General features: G+C 37.1%; 1 protein-coding gene across 1 annotated transcript in view; it reads left to right on the forward strand.

Moving 5' to 3' along the window:
* The window catches only part of LOC135080963 (synaptotagmin-10-like), a 69,834-nt gene extending 51,449 nt beyond the window's left edge, over positions 1 to 18,385 (forward strand). The window contains exons 6-9 of the mRNA XM_063975686.1: positions 2,324 to 2,492; positions 7,654 to 7,774; positions 9,107 to 9,278; positions 18,181 to 18,385. Coding sequence (XP_063831756.1) covers positions 2,324 to 2,492; positions 7,654 to 7,774; positions 9,107 to 9,278; positions 18,181 to 18,385 — 667 coding nt within the window. The remainder of the gene's footprint in view (positions 1 to 2,323; positions 2,493 to 7,653; positions 7,775 to 9,106; positions 9,279 to 18,180) is intronic.
* The last annotated feature ends 1,022 nt before the right edge of the window (positions 18,386 to 19,407 follow it).

Below are 19,407 nucleotides of genomic sequence, written 5' to 3' on the forward strand. Positions count from 1 at the left end.
ATAGACAGCAGAAAGTTTTATGTAGTGATTCTTCGTACTTCGATCACTCGATCATCGTCTATTTTACTCCAAAGTTTTATATTAATTTGGCTATTCTTTACACAGTGATTAAACATAGTCTAGGAAGTTTTGCTATCATGGTTCTGTTATTCCTGAAAGTAATCGGAAACTTTGGATCAATAAATTGATCAGTTTGAAGTTTCTACTAAGAATCCTTATAAAATACTTAGGTAGGTATTTTTTAACAGACGTGATATTTAAACCAGATTTTAGTTAGCAATTCTGTACAGATTATAGGTTTACAGGTTGGTACGTATTCATAACTTGATTTCTTAGTCGGGCACTCTTGTCAGTGTCGCAGTCTTGCAGTGGTCGTGGTTGCGCTGACGAGGTACATGGTGGGGTGATGTTATTTCCGAGGGTAGCTCTCCTGGCGATGTGCTTCCATTTCTGACGGTTAGAGGCGTCGCGAGTACATTGGACCATGGTGGACTCGGTGGCCTTCGTGATGGCGTCTATCCAGCGGGTTGGCGATCGACCGCGTGCTCTCCTGCCTTCCACCTGGCCCTGAACTACCAGTCTCTCCATCGAGTTCTCATTTCTAGAGACGTGACCAAAGAATTTCAGTATTCGTAGTTGCACAGTTGACGATAGTCTGTCTTTAACATGAAGCTCTTTGAGGATGGATACATTGGTGCGAAATGCCGTCCACGGAATCTTTAGGAGGCGTCTCCAGCACCACATCTCTAATGCATCGATTTTACGGCGATCCTGCAATCTCAGAGACCAAGTTTCGGCTCCATAGAGAAAGATTGGAAACACAAGGCATCTCATCAATCTGACTTTAGTCATAACTTGTGTAATGTAAGAAAACCTCTCATAAAATTTCACATGATAATATCACATTTACGAAAAGATATTTTAACGTCAGAATTTTAAATTAAGTTGGTCTAGACTATTTTAAATTACAAATTCAGTTCACCATTAATATTAATGAATCGTTACCAAATTAATTTTGAAGTTATACATCCTGGTCATAAATCAGGAATTCGAGACTAATTTTATGTTCTTAATCAAGGAACAAGCTTAGATCAATACAAAATTCATCATCATTATTATCATCATCATCATCATCATCTGAGCCATAGGACGTCCACTGCTGAACATAGGCCTCCCCCAATGCTTTCCATGTTGCCCGGTTGGTAGCGGCCTACGTCCAGCACGAAGGTGTTACCTTTATGATGTCGTAGGTCCACCTTGTGGGTGGAAGTCCCTATAAAACCCCTCTAGTATTATGTTTATCACATCGAGGTGGATCGACGACCTCTAAAGGTAGCAGGAAGGAGCTGAATGCAGACCGCTGCCAACGTCTATTTATTATTTGTGTACGTCGGCGATGTGGATATCATTGGGGAAGGCCTATGTTCAGCAGTGGGCGTTCCGTGGCTGAAATGATGATGATTTTACTCCTAACAACTCAAATAAATTCTTGTTACTTAAAGATGTTATAACTAGACCTTTTTAACTCTCATCAGTTTAATTGAAAAGAATGCCTGTTTGCCAAGATTCTATCACAGTTTCTTAGTACTTTTGTCGTATTTTGCGCCTAAATCGTCTATCGGCTCCAGGATCGGTACGCGATCCCATCCCATTCGATTTACATTTAAATTCATCCTCCGTTGCCAAACTTCATGAAACTTCGTGGATTGCGAAGGATTTTTTCTATATTGAAGGGAGAACTTAAATGGTCTTTTAAGTAGGCCTTATAAACCACTAAAACTCTGATTTATGTGTGCAGGGAATATTTGTGTAACAATAATGAAACATTTTTCCGTTGTACTACCTGTAATCCCCCTACCAGTACGATCATTTAATTTTAATGTTAATGCGACATAGGTATAAAATCAATGACACAATAAGATCAGCTTAGCGCCCAGATTCTTATCTATTTCTTTTCGGGCAATCTTTCCAGAAAGAAAACTTGTGTCACAGTGCGGTCGTACTTTGAAAGTCATGTAGGTACTTAAACAAAATGCGTCTAGTTCATAGCAGTCTTTGCGATGGGAACGAATAGTGTACAAATAGCCGTGGGTTCCGACAGAGTTTCTACCATATCCCCAATTTTTCAGTGACAGTATACTACTACTGAGGGAGAAATATGCGTACACCTTAATTTAACCGTGACTATAGCCATATTTCGTGTTATTGTGTCGAGTTTGACAGACTTTTGGGACCATGACCTGATGATTCTAATGATGATTGGCAATGACAATGTACAAATAAAAGCTTATTAGCTAGATTTCTCAGTATATTTTTGTTACAGCGTGCCATACGAGGAGCTGCGGCAACGTTACCTCCAATTCTCCGTGTATGACTTCGATCGGTTCAGCCGCCACGACCTGATTGGTCACGTGGTGCTGAAGGGACTCCTGGAGTCCGCAGACCTGCATCAGGAGATCGAGTATACGATGAACATCCTTGCTCCACCTCAGGTATCTATTATCTATTCGTATAATGTAAAAAAAGCGAAAGACCACTGAGTGACTCACTGATCACGAAATCTCAGAAACTGCAAGTGCTAGGAGTCTTACATTTTGCATGGGGTTTCTTCTAGAATGTAGGTGCTCACTAAGGTGGGATTTTGCAAAATTCAAGCCCTAAGCCCTAAGGGGGTAAAACGGGGTCCACGTGTACGAAGTCGCGGGCGGCCTCTAGTTTTTAATAAGAAACACACCATTGCTGATAGGAATGTTTATTTTTTATTTTATAGGTTCAAATAGCTGTAAGGCATTAGAAATTCATTGCAAAGGGGAGGGAAGGTAGTATAATTAGTTAGATTTAGCTTAAGTATTGCTTTTGCTTAAGCACATCTTTACCACTTTCTTTATTTGTTGACAATATTTTGCAATGTATACTCAATGTTCTACCTGGGTGTGATGGAAAAACAAATATTTTCGCTACTGATAAAAACAACCCATTTTACATTAAGGAGCGATAAAAGTTACCGATAAATAAATCCTACCTATAATTCAATGCCAAAAGAAAACCGCTAAATCATTCTAAATAAGTTAATTCCTTAACCCTTAATAGCTCTCCCATATTTTATAGCCTGATTCCATTGACCCTAAACTGTCGAATACGCATTGTACCCGTATCCGGGCACGGGTCATTTATCAGCTGTCCCGGGCAATATTGCTCTTTCTTGTCCTACGTTCCGTTAAGGACCTTCGGGAGCATTTCAAGGCCTCGCACCTTTGTCAGAGGTTATAATATTTAAGAAGCTCAACACTTATCAGAAACACCCAAGGAGAAATAAATAGAGTAGGGAAAAGTTTTGTCATGATATATATAGAGGAAATAAAATGTAATAGGAATAAACATAGGCCAGACAGATCGGTAATTCCGAATTATTTAAAATATTTGTTTAAACTGTAAGTAATTACAATTATAATAGACTTTTGTCTTACCTACATACCCAATATTCACGTCAAGTTTTTTAACTGTACAGTTTTTTTTTCAAAGATAACGCTTTGTATGTATAAAGAAAGAAGAACGGTCACGCCCCATACAAAAAAAACCCAGACCCGACAGAAACGAGACATACCTCAGTTTTTTTGTCATGTCTTAATTAGTTAAATTATATATTTTTTATATTCGAAATCTATGTATAACACCAAAATATTACCCTTTGTTTTTGTTTAGGCGTTATACAAAAACTAATACAAAATGCCTATTTATCACCAAAATTGGTAAATGTATGTACCTAAATGTCTATTACAGCTGCTATGGAATGTATCTAGGTGACCTGGAGATACAGCCGGATTATACAGGGTGGTTATACATATGGAACGATAAGTGATCTCACTCGATTATTTCTAAAATATACAAGATATCGAAAAACTAGTTACTGATTCTGTAAGTGCTTCACGAGCTCTTTCAAATGGTACCAATAATAGGTTACAGATTATGGAAGCTGGTAACATTGAATTTTTGGATTTTGTAACTTCTCGTTTCCACCCTGTATAATCCAGGCTGTATCTCCAGGTCACCTAGATACATTACATAGCAGCTGTAATAGACATTTAGGTACATACATTTACCAATTTTGGTGATAAATAGGCATTTTGTATTAGTTTTTGTATAACGCCTAAACAAAAACAAAGGGTAATATTTTGGTGTTATACATAGATTTCGAATATAAAAAATATATAATTTAACTAATTAAGACATGACAAAAAAACTGAGGTATGTCTCGTTTCTGTCGGGCCTGGGTCACAGATGACCGTTCTTCTTTATTTGACAGAGTGAACATCTGTTGCCAATTTTTTTCTATTTTTCACCTAGTTCAATAGTTTCTTTTTCGTGCAGTAAGTGACAAATTTGTATGGAGTTTAATGTTTGTTATAGTTAAAGATGGTGCAACTCAGGCTTGAGAGGCTAGGTTGCATGGTTGCCAAAATCGAAAACAAATAAAAATAGCACTACATATTACTACCACGATCTACTCCCTTCGATTTAGATATAACAACATCCCTCAACGGCAAAGCTTTTGATTGCATACATTTATTCTGGACCAGGCTTTAATATTTATTGAAAAAAATACGATAAAGTACTTTTTATTAAACAAGTCAATAAGGTTGCTTCAGGGATCACGTTAGAGAGGAATATGTCGTATTATAGATCGTGTCATCCACGAAGACGCGCCCCACCAATTTTTGGTCGAGGGAAGCGCAGGATGATGGGAGTTTGCAATCCGAGCGTCATTATTGTAGTGTGCGAGTGCATTCATGTAATTTAGCATGTTTCTCTAGGAATTAGAAACACTAGAAACTAGTAGAAGTGCAAAGTGCTGATGGAATTAAGATTCAAAGAAAAAGAAGAGAGTGATGAGAGATAGACCGTGTATTTTCAGAAAGAGAAGTGAAGTGACAGATATAAACAAACAGTATAAAAGTCACATTCAAATATAATAATAATAATAGTTAACGTTATACCGAAGAACTTATGGACTTCGAGTAAAAAAAAAGCCTAAGAAATAATAATAAAATAATTTATTTAATTACCAAGAAGATGACGATTTACAATATTGTACGATGTATTAATTACTTAAACTACGATTGACAATCGTGTTAATCTTAAGTATGTCCCTGCCAACTAAACTAGGATTTAACCTGTATCTTAGATGACAGTGATTCCTCCAGGGTGATGAAAGTAATGTAAGTTAAGTGACATTCTATGTTTTGATATAGCTATCAAAACATAGAATGTATGTACAGCCAGTTCTGGTTACTTAAAAAGCAGGTTTTACAGTTTCAAACATTAACAGAAGAATGGTGAGGCGCGTCTTCGTGGATGGTACTATTATTCGCACACCTAGATCTAAACTGAGACAACTCAAAAATTGCCAATTTTGACTTATGCTTGTATTCAAATACTCGGGTATCATACGCATCTTTCCAACATAACAGGTTTAATAAAGCCTTGATCCATTTGCCACTAGATGGCGATAACTTACTTTTGTTGAATCAACGCTTGTCAACCCCTTCCACCTAAACAAGCGTTTTGTCAGTTGACCTTCGCTAGTATCAGAGAGTGCACGTATTAAAATATACGAAAACGCGGATATTTAGATTTGTTACAGTTAAGCAGAAAATATATAACCCCTCAAGCGATCTGCCGCGGGAAGGCGCTACTGCGTGAAGTGCCCCCCACTTCCCGCGGGAAAAAAAAAAAAAAATCCCGTTGCGCATTTTCCCTAAAATAGCTTATCATTATTACCGTTACATACTATCGAGTCACATTTTTGGAATCTGGATAAAATTACCCGTCTTTTGGTGTAACTTTTAAGGCTAACAAATATATATTTTAGGTACAACACTTACTTGAAAAAAAAGATTCGTCATTTTTGTCACTTTTTGTGATTGCACTTGATTCACCTTCAAAATTAGAAGCAATGTTATATATTAACACTTATTTCCAAAGTTAATCACATTATACACGTTTTTTATAAAGAAAAACACACTTCCAAAGCATCTAAACGATAAAAAACATCCATCTTTTTCACTACCCAGACGGGCACCGCGGATCGCGTCATCTTCAAACACAGACTGAGAAAAATTTCGTTGAAAAGCAACCATAGTGCCTAGAAAATATAGCTATCACATTCATACTTAAGCATTATTACTTTCGAGCGAAAGAAACAGAACTATATTTTTTAAATGACAAGGTCCCGAACTTGGACAAGTGATTTGCGTCTGCTCCCGCCGCAGAGCACTTTAGAGCTAAGTGACGTGCGTCTGCTCCCGCCGCAGATCGCTTGAGAGGATAATGAGTTAATTTGAGTAGTAACAGTATTGATGAATTGTTCTGCAATAGTCAACCAGATCATTTTGACTTGTTCCAGTTTTGTTTGATAAAGTAACTTATATTTTGTTACTATTTTGAGTTGAGTTTGTTTTGATGAATCAACTTGTGAATTTCTAGTTGGCGTAGTTTTGTTGGAACAAATTTCAATTCAATGTTTTTCTATACAGAACGCGTAGTTTTGCATGTTTCACCTAAAATCAGGTACAGTATGATAATCCCTGTTTCTAAATAAAGTTAGTTTTATTCAAACTGTTCAACTGTTGTGTTTGAGGAGAGTGTTTTGAGTTAACTTACTATTGTTGGATAAGTAAAAATTACAGTGGATATTTATTTTAATTTCCGAAAAAAATATGCTAGGTCGTTTTCTTTTAAATATTTTGAGAGAACAGTGTAAAGATAGTTAAAATGGCAATGTACAGACGACGGCACTTCAAGTTAAACACTGTAGTAACTAATGTAGTTGTAATACAAGTGTATAGTCTGATATGCTGTTGTCTGCACAAGAGATAAAACCTTCTTTATAATGTAGAAATAAAAAATAATGTAGAAAAAAGGTCTATAATAAGTAAATAAATAATAAATAAACATATCAATCAGCTGATGCTAAGAAAAAGTGGCTGAAGAAACTCAAACACCTATCATGTTCACCATGTCATGAAATCTTCATTTATCTCTCTTATGCTGATCTAAATCGTGTTAAAAAAGAACTGTTTTCTCAAACAATTCCTAAATTGATGATTAAGGATATCGAAACATTCAATGAAAACACTTTAATAGTGCAGGAAGAGGACTCAGCCACATCTTGAAATTTTGAAATACAGAGGACCAAAGAACGTGGAAGAGATGACATTTGAAAAGTTTTATGACACTAAAATCTTGCAAAAAATGTGGGCAACTAATTTGGTTGTAGACGAAAATCGGAATCAAGTTAAATGGCACGATATAAACATTTTAAGAGTGGAAAAGGAGGACTCAAATCTCAAAATGTCCAAACAAAACTGATTCAAGTCTAAATGTACTTTATTATTTATACAAAGTCATTCCCCTAAAATGTAACAACTAAAAAAACTGCGATTAAAGGTAAAAAGTCTAGATTTTTTGACCCAGTTTAAACATAGGGTCATTTCACAGCCTGTCAATAATCCAAAATAAAACTGAGTTTCATAACTTCCCTAACAAAAAATGTAGTAATACGTTTTTTTCGCCTCCTGAAAAATGCCCTTTTTTGAGTTGTCTCAGTTTAGATCTAGGTGTGCGTATGACTGATTCGGTATGTTTGTTCTATAGGAGAAGAAAGACCTTGGAGAGCTGATGCTGTCACTGTGCTACTTGCCGACGGCAGGCCGACTGACGGTGACCGTCATCAAGGGCAGGAACCTCAAGGCCATGGACATCAATGGGTCCTCAGGTTGGTGATATGACTTATATTTAATCACTAGGCTGAGTGATTAAATTTTAGCCGTAATTATAACGATAACCGGTGTTTTTAGGATGGAGTTTGACAGATTTTTGACGTCTGCTATAGTTAAAGTAAGATAATGCAACTGCGTTATACCAGACGTTATTACCAGAGATGTGCGAGGTTGCGTAGCTAGGGATGTGTTTCTAAAGAACCAATAGAACCGCTTAATTTACCGAGGCGAGGTATCCTCGCACATCTCTGGTGGAAATGCAGCCTGAGGGGCAATGAAATCTTATGATGCAATAAAAATCAACAGCCTCAGGCGAGATTTGAAGCCACCATTTTTCAATTGATTGACAACGTGAAGGTTGCAGGAAGTAGCTCAACGCAGGGCCGGTCGTTATGAAAATCTTTGGAGGCGGCCTTTGTCCAGCAGTGGATGTCATAAGGCTGAAAATCTTAACTCGGTTTCAAATACAATACTAGTATGTTCTTCATACCCGTAATTAAAATAAGATTGAAATTCGTACTAATTTAAACTCGTCTTGTACGTATGAAATTCAAATTTCCTCCCTTGGTGATTGTAACGCTCCCGCTCCCAGTAATCTTGGGTATTGTCTCCCCACCTGATTAAGGGAGGCTTTCATTTCGTCCACCAAGTTCATTGACCTTCCTCTTTGTCTGGTGTATTTATTGATTAATTATCTTCTTTCCTTAAAACGTAAAAGTAAAGTTTATTCACCATTTGCCTTCGGTGAATTATAGAAGGGTAATGCTGGCTGCAGAGAATTAGTGACCAAGCCGGGCAAGGATGCACTCCTTGATAAAATCTCATCGATTATAATTTTGGACGAAAAATGTATCTTATCGCGTACCTAAAGACAAAAATATATTTTATCGCGTAAAGCCGATAAAATGGCGCGATAAAAACTTACCCTAATAGGAGTTGATGTGAGGACGATGTTAAAGTTTAATTTGTAATGTCATTTACTTTAAACATCAAAATGTGTCATTTTGGGCCCTTGTCTACTAAGTTGGCCGAAGAAAATGTGAATTTCTTCTGTCATGTGAATGTCTGAACCATGCTCATTTTTTTTAAAATCTGACTGTGAGGTGACTATTTCCACCTCTCGTTCCCATTGATGCAACTCCTGTGTAGCCAGGATCTACAGCTTATCCGCCAATAAAAACCCAGCCAGTTCTGGTCAAGTTTCTCCCGGGGGAAAATAAAACTGTCATTGGACTCGCAACGAATTTAATCAGAAGAACATAGGAGGAGTTCGAAGTTCGAATCTGACTATGAGTTATACGATATAAATTGTTTTGTTTGTTGTCTAGATCCGTACGTGAAGATCTGCCTCATCTGCCAAGGCAAGCGCATCAAGAAGAAGAAGACGACCGTCAAGAAGAACACCCTGAGTCCGGTGTACAACGAGGCGCTGGTCTTCGACCTGCCGGCTGACAACGTGTTTGACGTCACGCTGCTTGTCAAAGTCATCGACTATGACAGGTGAGTTTAGTTCTTAGAGCCAAGCATACGATACGTTGCGGCGGCGGTGCTGCGCAGGGGCGGTGTCGCTGCGGCGTCGTCTCATAGAAATATCAGTGGTGGGCACACGAGCGGTGGGGCCGCGTCGGGCGATACGGTGAAATCTTAATGGTGCGGCGCCGAAACGCATCGTGTGTTTTGGCTCTCAGGCCTTTTTTTGGCTTCAAGACTATTTTTGGCTTTAAGATCATACTTTATTATGATCATTTCTATAGTAGCTATGCTCTTAAATACACCGTTACACTATGTAACAAAACGAATAGGGGCGGAGCAGTAAAGAAAAAATATTACTAAAACGGGAAATATTATTCAAACTATTTTCACACGTACGAAGTCGCAGGCACAGCTAGATTATTAAAAAACTCAATATCTTTAAATTCAACAAATCAACTGCTTCAACAAACTTTGCTTGATATTAAATCGAATTTTAAGTTCTCTAATACGCCCTTAAAAGTTTTTGGGCAAGTTAAGTAGGTACGTCTTGTACAGTCGCTTTGGTAGTAAAAATATACATTTAGTCTTATTCTGATGGCTGTATTTTCTATTAGAAGATATTTTGGTTTAATAATAGCAACTTAAACAATACCCGCTTTCTTGGAAGTGCCACCTAGTTTGATAACTTTATCACGTGGTGAGTATCGAACTAGATATTGAGTCGCCCACGCAAAACTCGAGTTATTTAATTTAAACAGTGGAATGTTTCATTTGTATCGTCGCCCTATTTAAGATAGAATAATTAAATCTGAAACGCCCGTTTTCACAAACGATACTGCTTAACTGAAGCAGCAAATCGAACGCACAGCGTTGAATAGAGCTCTGTGTGTCAACCTCTGCGCCCACGCGCACTGTGAGACCTCATTGTAACGTTTGTGAATACGGGCGTAAGTCATTAAGAGCCATTTCACAAAACTATTCCGCGCGAATTTAGGTAAAAGCTGTCAACGCAACGTCAAAAGAGTAAAAAGAACGCTGAAATGGACAAAAAAATCTTGAGCCGTGACTGTATTAAGACTTGATTTAAGTTATTAATTTTAAGGTAGAATGAGATATTCAAACTTGATAAATTAATTTAAATTTTTAATAGAGTTTAATAAGTCTTTTATATTTCGATTCATAATGAAACACGAATAGGTATAATATGTAAAATATACAACGTGTCCCAAAATTCAAGGATAAGCCGGCGCCGCAGGATGGACATAGTCATGACTACTTTAGGAAAAATAAGAAAAAAAAATCTATCTCAATTATTTTTTAAGTTACACAATAAATTATGAAAATCGTCGAAAATTGACACCCCTTATGATGTTTTACATTACCACGACTACAATTTTTCAAATACTTCTGTTTTTTTGTTTGTATTGGCAACTTAAGTAGTGCTACTGTCCACTCCAATTCTTAAAACTACCAGAATCCTTGCAGTTTTTACACAAAAGTTAATCAAAGTATGATATTTTCTTAAAATTTTGAACGATTTTTACTTTCACTCCACTTTGACTCGTCGTTTTGTAAAAAAACAGTATGAACACTACTGCGGCAAGTTTATTATAAAGTTGACGCAACTATCCAAGATTCCAAAATGGTATAATACTCTAAGAAAACTAGTCGCAAAAAAGATGTGCGTACCATTTTTACAAGCACTTCGCTTGTTAGTAGTATGGGATAAATCTTGCAACTAAATTTAAAACCAGTTCTCCTCAACCAATTGATCTGAAATTTGGTATACTTATGTAAGTACGATGACGATGCAATATTATGGTATCATTTTTTAGTTGTTTCTCAATCTCATGGTCCAAGTGCTCGGGAAGTCAAATCCAACGAACCCAAACTCGATAGTCATCCGCCATTTCGATTAGGAGTTCCTTTGGCCAGCTCCTGGCCACCTCTTGACTTCATCATCAGGACCCTGGACATCATCTAGCACTAAAGTGCTCGAAAAGATATCCAACGAACCCAAACTAGATGCGATTTCGCCGTTTCGTTTAGAAGTTCCTATGGCCACCTCCAGACTCCATCCAGCTCAATGATACCATAATATTGCAATGTCATCGTACTTACATAAGTATACCAAATTTCAGCTCAATTGGTTGAGGAGAACTGGTTTTAAATTTAATTGCAAGATTTATCCCATACTAACTAACAAGCGAAGTGCTTGTAAAAATGGTACGCATATCTTTTTTGCGACTAGTTTTCTTAGAGTATTATACCATTTTGGAATCTTGGATAGTTGCGTCAACTTTAAAAAACTTGCCGCAGTAGTGTTCATACTGATTTTTTACAAAACGACGAGTCAAAGTGGAGTGAAAGTAAAAATCGTTCAAAATTTTAAGGAAATATCATATTTTGATTAACTTTTGTGTAAAAACTGCAAGGATTCTGAGGGTTTTAAGAATTGGGGTGGACAGCAGCACTACTTAAGTTGCCGATACAAACAAAAAAACAGAAGTATTTGAAAAATTGTGGTCGTGGTAATGTAAAATATCATAAGGGGTGTCAATTTTTGACGAATTTCATAATTTATTGTGTAACTTAAAAAATAATTGAGATAGATTTTTTTTCTTATTTTTCCTAAAGTATTCATGACTATGCCCACCCTGCGGCGCCGGCTTATCCTTGAATTTTGGGACACGTTGTATATTAAGTACAAAATAAAGACAGTCACATAGTGAAAAAAAAATCTGCCCCCTTACAGCTCCATCATCGGACCCTGGATACGAAATATTCGTCAAGGCGAATCACACAAGCCCAAACTCCATAGGGTTCTATTGTTTTGTTACGGAGGTGGCTATTGCATCTCCTCCAGATCCATTATCAGACAGAGCTAAGAAATAAATAAATAAATATTATTATAAGTAAACAAATAACTAAAATAATTCATCTTACTATCTTACTTCTTACTAGTCTTACTAATATTATAAATACGAAAGTTTGTGTGGATGTCTGGATGTTTGTTACACTTTCACGCAAAAACTACTGAACAGATTTTGATGAAACTTTACAGTACAGTACAGCAGTACTAGGCAGTCTGTGTTCAACTATCACTCGGGTCGGAAGTTCCTATCGCAAGACCTTTGGTTCACTCAGTTCCGATACGACTCTAGTGCTGTGTGTAATTATTTTCGTGAATACACTGAGTTTATTAATTTCTACGAGTGGATTTCATTTTGCCTGAGACCTACGCCATGAACCCTGAACCAGAAGACCCTGTCGCCAGCGACAGCGACGCTCATCCATCCCTGGCGTCGACCAGAATAACAATGTATAGGCTATAATTTATGACGATCTGTGACAAACTAAATTTCAAGCGGGTGAAGCCGCGGGCAATACTACATATTTCATACTAGCTTTTTGCCCGCGACTTCTTCTGCGATGAAGTGGAAAATGGTTCTAATAGAATTAAAATATTCAAAGAAAATTAATTTTGTTAAAATTAATTATTATATTTTTTGATATAAAATCTACAAATTATTATGTTTAAATATTTGAATACTTACAAAATTATGAGATCTTTCTAAAACAAAATTAAAACACTACACCTGCCGCAGATTTCTTTGTAAACAATGTTTTTTTTGTTTTTCCTTCAGGTGCTAAAATCACCAGGCTATTGTGTGCGCATACTCTGGAGTATTCCACATACAACTGGTCGTCGGAGAAGCATAGATTTCCATTAAGTCTACTCCCGCTACCATATGGAACTCCGCTAAAACTCGTGAGGGCGCCAACACTTGTTTTTTATCGAAAATTAGTATGAGCAGCTGCGCACGCGGTTGCCCGTTGCAGGCTCTATGCAACCACACTATTTTAAACCGTGGTCCCTAAGCATGAGATGGGAAACTGCACTCTCTTGAATTCTCTTGAATTTGATGGTGTTAGGGGAATCCTAGGAATGAATACAGACTTTCCAATGGAATCTCCTCATCAATATTGAGAAATTGCGAGTTGCAATGCAATGTTACGTTTTCACTTGTTATTTTATTGTAATCTGACCTTGATTTTTCAAACACGTGTCAAAATAAAAAAAATAATTTAAATCAAAAGTACTAAGGAATATTTCATTGATATCAACTTAGAAACAAGCACAGATCACAGAAACTAAAGGAAAATGTGACAAGGGACAAATTGGAACATATTGCTTGTGAAAGCAATGATGACAGTAGCGACGTCATTATGTAAACAATTTATATTGCTTGCATAGTACTAAAGATTATTCGAACGTTGAATACTGATACCGCAGTGGATAATTAGCACATAATTTGATTTCTTTGTGTGTGTGAATTTCTAATATTACTTAGCATCTCTCTATATTTCTATGGAACCAAGTTATCTCCAAAATAACATTCCACACCTTTTTAACATAGTCAGGTAATCCCAACTATCCCAACTAATATTATAAATGCGAAAGTAACTCTGTCTGTCTGTCTGTCTGTTACGCTTTCCCGCTTAAACCTCGCAACCGATTTTGATGAAATTTGGCATAGAGATAGTTTGAGTCCCGGGAAAGAACATAGGATAGTTTTTATCCCGGTTTTTGAAACAGGGACGCGCGCGTTAAAGTTTTTCTGTGACAGACAAAATTCCACGCGGGCGAAGCCGCGGGCGGAAAGCTAGTAATTTTAATAAAATACGAAGCACGTCATCTATCAATAGGATATAATGTATATTTTAGAAGTTAATAAATTATGCATAAAATATAAACACTAGAAGTTTAGTTAAATCGTAGAATTTCTGAAAAACAAGTACTAAAATCGTACTGAAAAAAAAGTATTAAATGTTATCTAATTTATTTATTAAACGTCGAATTTTATCAAAGATTTTGTACTAAAGTTTTTGAAAATATTTTATGGCCTACATAGAAAAAAATTAGGATTCTAAATCGTGAGAGAATTTTTTTTCGGAGCCTATTGCCTCCAAACAAACAAACAAACAAACAATTAAATCTTTCCTCTTTTATTAGTATAGATTTAACAACAAAGCTTCCCTCTCGAAACAAAACGCTTCTTTTTCTTCTTTACGAAACAAAACTCAAAGCGGATAAATAAATAAACAAATCTTTGAACAATTTCACAGCGCCATCTAGTCCAAAAGTAGGCCACCAATATGCTTGTGTTAAGGGTGCTAGCATAATGGATATACTTTTTTTATAATTTATTTATTAAATTAAATACATGGTAACTACATTTATACATAGTTACACCCAGATCCGTCAAAGAAATTAAAATTCATCATTTCAATTTCTGCTCGGCCGGCCGACTCGAAACAGCCTCTCGGCATAGTATCAAATGTATTTGGTCGCCGTACAAATCACCGCTTTACGACACGAACGCACGTAAACGTCACGGCGGGAAAAATGACACAGGTCCTGCCTTGACGGGCGCTCGCGCCATACTAATCGATGTCGGCTTGCGCATTGTAATTTATACTGATATTCACATCAATATTTTGACAAAGTGGTTACTAATATTTAAACAATAACTGTAGAAATCAATTCTACAATGAATATTCTTTATTTTGGGATACTTTTATTGCAGTTATTGCTGTGTTTTTAAACCAAAAACCACGATCAAAATGTGACGTTAATCTTCAAATTTGCCAAATTATTTTTAGATTTTACTCAATAATGGTAATGAAATTCAAGAATCTATTTCATTAATGGACTACAAGAATATATGTCCGATGATTACTATATATTTTTAAGCTTATTATATGAGCATAAATAATAGATACAGGACTTTGAAAATGAGTCTGCGGCAATTTTTCCGTAAAATGGTTGTGGGAGATGGGGCACTGTGAATTAAGCAAAAGAGTTTTAGTAAATCCGTTTCATTAATGGTCAACACCAAGGATTGACCTATCTTTCGCAGTTATTAAATAATCTCTGGGTGTTGCTTAAGATAGTAATTCATGCTTTCAAAATCTTAGAAATTCGCACGAAAATGTAAAATGGCTCTTAACGACGTAACTCGAATTGTTTATAGAATTCATTGTTTACGAGGGTAGTTCAAATAGAGTGGGCGATGACCTGATTCAATAGCTTTGATACAGTAATAACGGCTATAAATAACTTAAATTAAAGATAGATTACATAATTTGATTTGATTAAATTCTAATGTTTTATGAACGCTTACTGCTGAAAGTAATTAAAACATGGATCAAATTTTACAGAGCGTCAAAGGGCACAAGAGAGCTTAATGCTATACGCTATGGTCCAATATTATAAAGCAAAGTTATTTATCTACACTAATATTATAAAGAGGAAAACTTTGTTTGTTTGTTTGTTTGTTTAGTTGTAATGGATAGGCTCAAAAACTACTGGACCGATTTTAAAAATTCTTTCACCATTCGAAAGCTACATAACTCACGAGTAACATAGGCTAAATTTTATTTTGGAAAAAATAGGGTCCCGTAAAATATTTAGGATTTTCATAAGACGTGGAAAAGCGCCATCTATCGTCATTGGTTAAAATCTTCTTGCACCTGACAAAAATTTTAGAGGTACGTAAATATTCATGAAGGCAAAGCTGTCAAACGCCATCTATCGATATCATTAGTAAATTAGTAACTAAATATTACATGTACTATGAATAGCGCTGTTCGTAAATAATATTGAAAATTGTATAAATAAAGATATTTTATGTAATGAACCATAATGAACCACTGTATGTACCTATTTGAATCATTCACTGTGTTTAAACGAGCAAATCAGTGTTAATTAGTGACTTTTTACAAACTTCCTTGCAAATTCTTACTATGTGCCGCCATCTACCGAGATGAATATTAGGGTACGGTTCAGCGGCGGACAAATGGGATGGGCGTGTGGGCGATTGTAGTTAAATAGGATAAGAATTACTTCGTTTTTATTTTCTGTATGAAATTTGTAATTTTTTTGATAGGGTCTTTATTTTAATTACTTACGTTGGTAGGTACTTACTTATTTGATTTTAATGATAATTACTATAGGTACGTATAATTTTAGTAGAAAGAAAGGTCATTGAATGACTAAGTGACTCACTCACTCATCACGAAGTCTCGGAAACTACAAGTCTCAAAAGAGTTTTCATAGGGGTTAATGGTCTATCTATTCCACTTTGATCACCTGGCTTTAATCACCAAGGTGATCAAAGTGGACTCCAGTTAAATGATTTTTTTAGTGTTCTTTGATCATCTATAAATAAATCATACCTCTGAATTGTCACATACATGTCCAATTTGTTTATTGCGGTTTTTAGAAAATATCAAAAATGTTACAAAACAAAATATTATGTAGTACAACAATGGGACATGTGACTATTCAGAGGAGGTGTGATTTGTTTGTAGATGATCAAAGGACACTAAAATAATAATTTAACTAGAGTCTACTTGGCTCACCCAGGACATCGTATCCGTGGGTGATCAAAGGCACAGAACAAATTCAAAGGACACTAAATTGTCGCTGTAAGTCCACTTTGATCACCTGGCTGATCAAAGCCAGGTGATCAAAGTGGAATATACCTCCTTTTAGAACGTAGGTAGTCACTAATACGAAATTTTGCAAAATTCAACCCTTATGGGAGTTAAAAAGGAGGTTAGAAGTTTGTATTGCAGTCCTCGGTTTTTGAAGTAAGAGACTTGAAAGTTAAAATGTATGCTCACTATGATCTCTAGATATTGTGGAGGTGTACATATACTGTTCGGTACACTGTGCTACTGTTTACACATCGGTTTGCCGACGATTGTGGTCATGCCAGAATCGTTGGAAGATCTTGGCACAATGCTCGAAGACCTTAATCGATTTTCCCAACAGGTAGGCCTGAGGATGAACATGGACAAAGCGAAGCTTATGTCGAATGTCCATGTTGCGCCCTACCCAGTTTCAGTTGGGAGCTCAATTCTCGAGATTGTCGACAAGTAGGTATGTCTACCTCGGACAAACGATCCAGCTAGGTAGGTCCAATTTCGAGAAGGAGATCAATCGTCGAATCCAACTCGGCTGGGCAGCGTTCGGGAAACTACGCAACATCTTTTCGTCCAAAATACCTCAATGCCTGAAGACTAGAGTGTAGGTATAACCAATGTGTGTTACCAGTGATAACTTATGGCTTGGAAACGTGGCCTCTCACTATAGGCCTTATACAGAAGCTCAGATGCACAGCGTGCTATGGAGAGGGCTATGCTTGGTGTTTCTTTGCGAGATCGAATCAGAAATGAGGAGATCCGTAAACGAACCAAAGTCGCTGACATAGCCCGACGGATTAGCAAGCTGAAGTGGCAATGGGCAGGGCACATAGTACGCAGAACTGATGGCCGATGGCGCAGAATGGTTCTGCAATGGAGGCCGCGTACCGGAAAACGTAGCGTGGGACTTCCACCTACAAGGTGGACCGACGACATCGTAAAGGGAAGCGCTGGACGCAGGCCGCTTCCAATCGATCAAAATGGAAAGCATTGGGGGAGGCCTATGTTCAGCAGTGGACGTCCTATGGCTGAAATGGTGGTGGTGGTGGTGGTACATATACTGAAAATGTATCATTAGAAATCAACTACGGGGGCTAAGGAGATAAAAGGAGGGTTGGAAGTTTTTATTATGAAAGTCCTATGTGTTTAAAGTAAGAGAGTTGAAATTTAAAATGTATGCGCTATAGATGCTAAGAGCGGATTTTACGAAACTCCACCCCTAATGGAGTAAAACGAGGTCCACGTGTACGAAGTCGCGGGCGGCCGCTAGTTTCCAATAAATTGATAACCTAGAGTGGTCTCGAGTACAGTTAAATGTAGGGCACTGTGAAGTAAGACATACTTTTGCGCGATTGATTGCCACCCCTAAAATTGACAGCTCGTACTCTTAGCTCGATTCTATATTTTTTCCTAACCGCCTTCTTTCTTCCTGAAGGATCGGACCCAACGAGCTGATCGGCTGCACAGCCATTGGTTCCACTCTGATCGGCATCGGCCGCGACCATTGGCTAGAGATGCTGGACAACCCTCGCAAACCAGTCGCCCAGTGGTACCCGCTGAACAAAAGCCCTCCTGCCAATGTCACGCTGCCAAACAATACCCAGCAGAACTCCGGGCTCAGTTGTCTAAATGGAAGGTAAGATTAATCCTAAAGTCCGGTCGCCGAGCACGTAGAATTTCGTCCAATGAACCCAAGCTGACTGTCCATCATAACGATCGTCAGAGACCAGGGCCTGATAAAACAATAATCAATCAAACTGTTAATTTTTTCATTTCACTCAGAGTTTGACGCCCGTATTCACAAACGATGCTTGCTTGAGTGAAGCAGCAAATGGAACGCACAACGTTGAATAGAGCTCTGTAATTGGTTTGTGTGCCACCCTGTGCGTCCACGCGCACTGTGAGACCTCATAGTAATGTTTCTGAATACAGGCGTGAGAGTAAAATAATGGAACCGTTCGTAAAACTGGGTCATGTGAAATCTCTTTATTTCTTAGCTAAACCATCCTTTGTGAACGTAACAGTACGTGGGAGTTATTTTCGGAGGGCTTCTTTTCTTCTAATTTAGCAGATTACAACCGCTATTCTTGGCTTTAGGGCGTTCTATAAACTGCCTTTTAGCTTTTTATCCTCTTAACTTTTAACCTTAAATGTTAATTGTTAAATCCGTAATCTCTTCACTAAATTCTGGGTCATGTTAATCCATCTTTGGAAGGTTTCACCTGCGTTTTATTAACCAAATGAGGCTGGTGTTTGAGTTAGTAATTTCCTTCGCAAAATTAATTAATAAACCCGTTGACTTTAGAGCTGATTTAAAAGTTTACCTTAATGTTTGAATGACAATTTTATTTTATAAACGTGAGCAGCTCTTTATAATTTTTTTAAGGTTAACATGATTTATGAAGCTGAAAAACTTTTCTAATTGAATTTTTAGTAAGCCTATTCACTACAGAACAACCTACTCGTATATACATTTTCAGTACCTCTTTTCAGCATATCTACATGTACGCCCGTTGAAAATTTTGTTTTAATGCTTTGAAGACAGTAAATTATAACCTATGAAATATTTCTACCGGCTCTATTTTCTAAGGCTGAGTTGCACCACCTAACTTTGACCGTAAATATAACGATAACCGGTGGTTTTTGTATGGAGTTTGACAGA

The sequence above is a fragment of the Ostrinia nubilalis genome, chromosome 19, assembly GCF_963855985.1.
Source record: "Ostrinia nubilalis chromosome 19, ilOstNubi1.1, whole genome shotgun sequence".
Classification (NCBI taxonomy): Eukaryota; Metazoa; Arthropoda; class Insecta; order Lepidoptera; family Crambidae; genus Ostrinia; species Ostrinia nubilalis.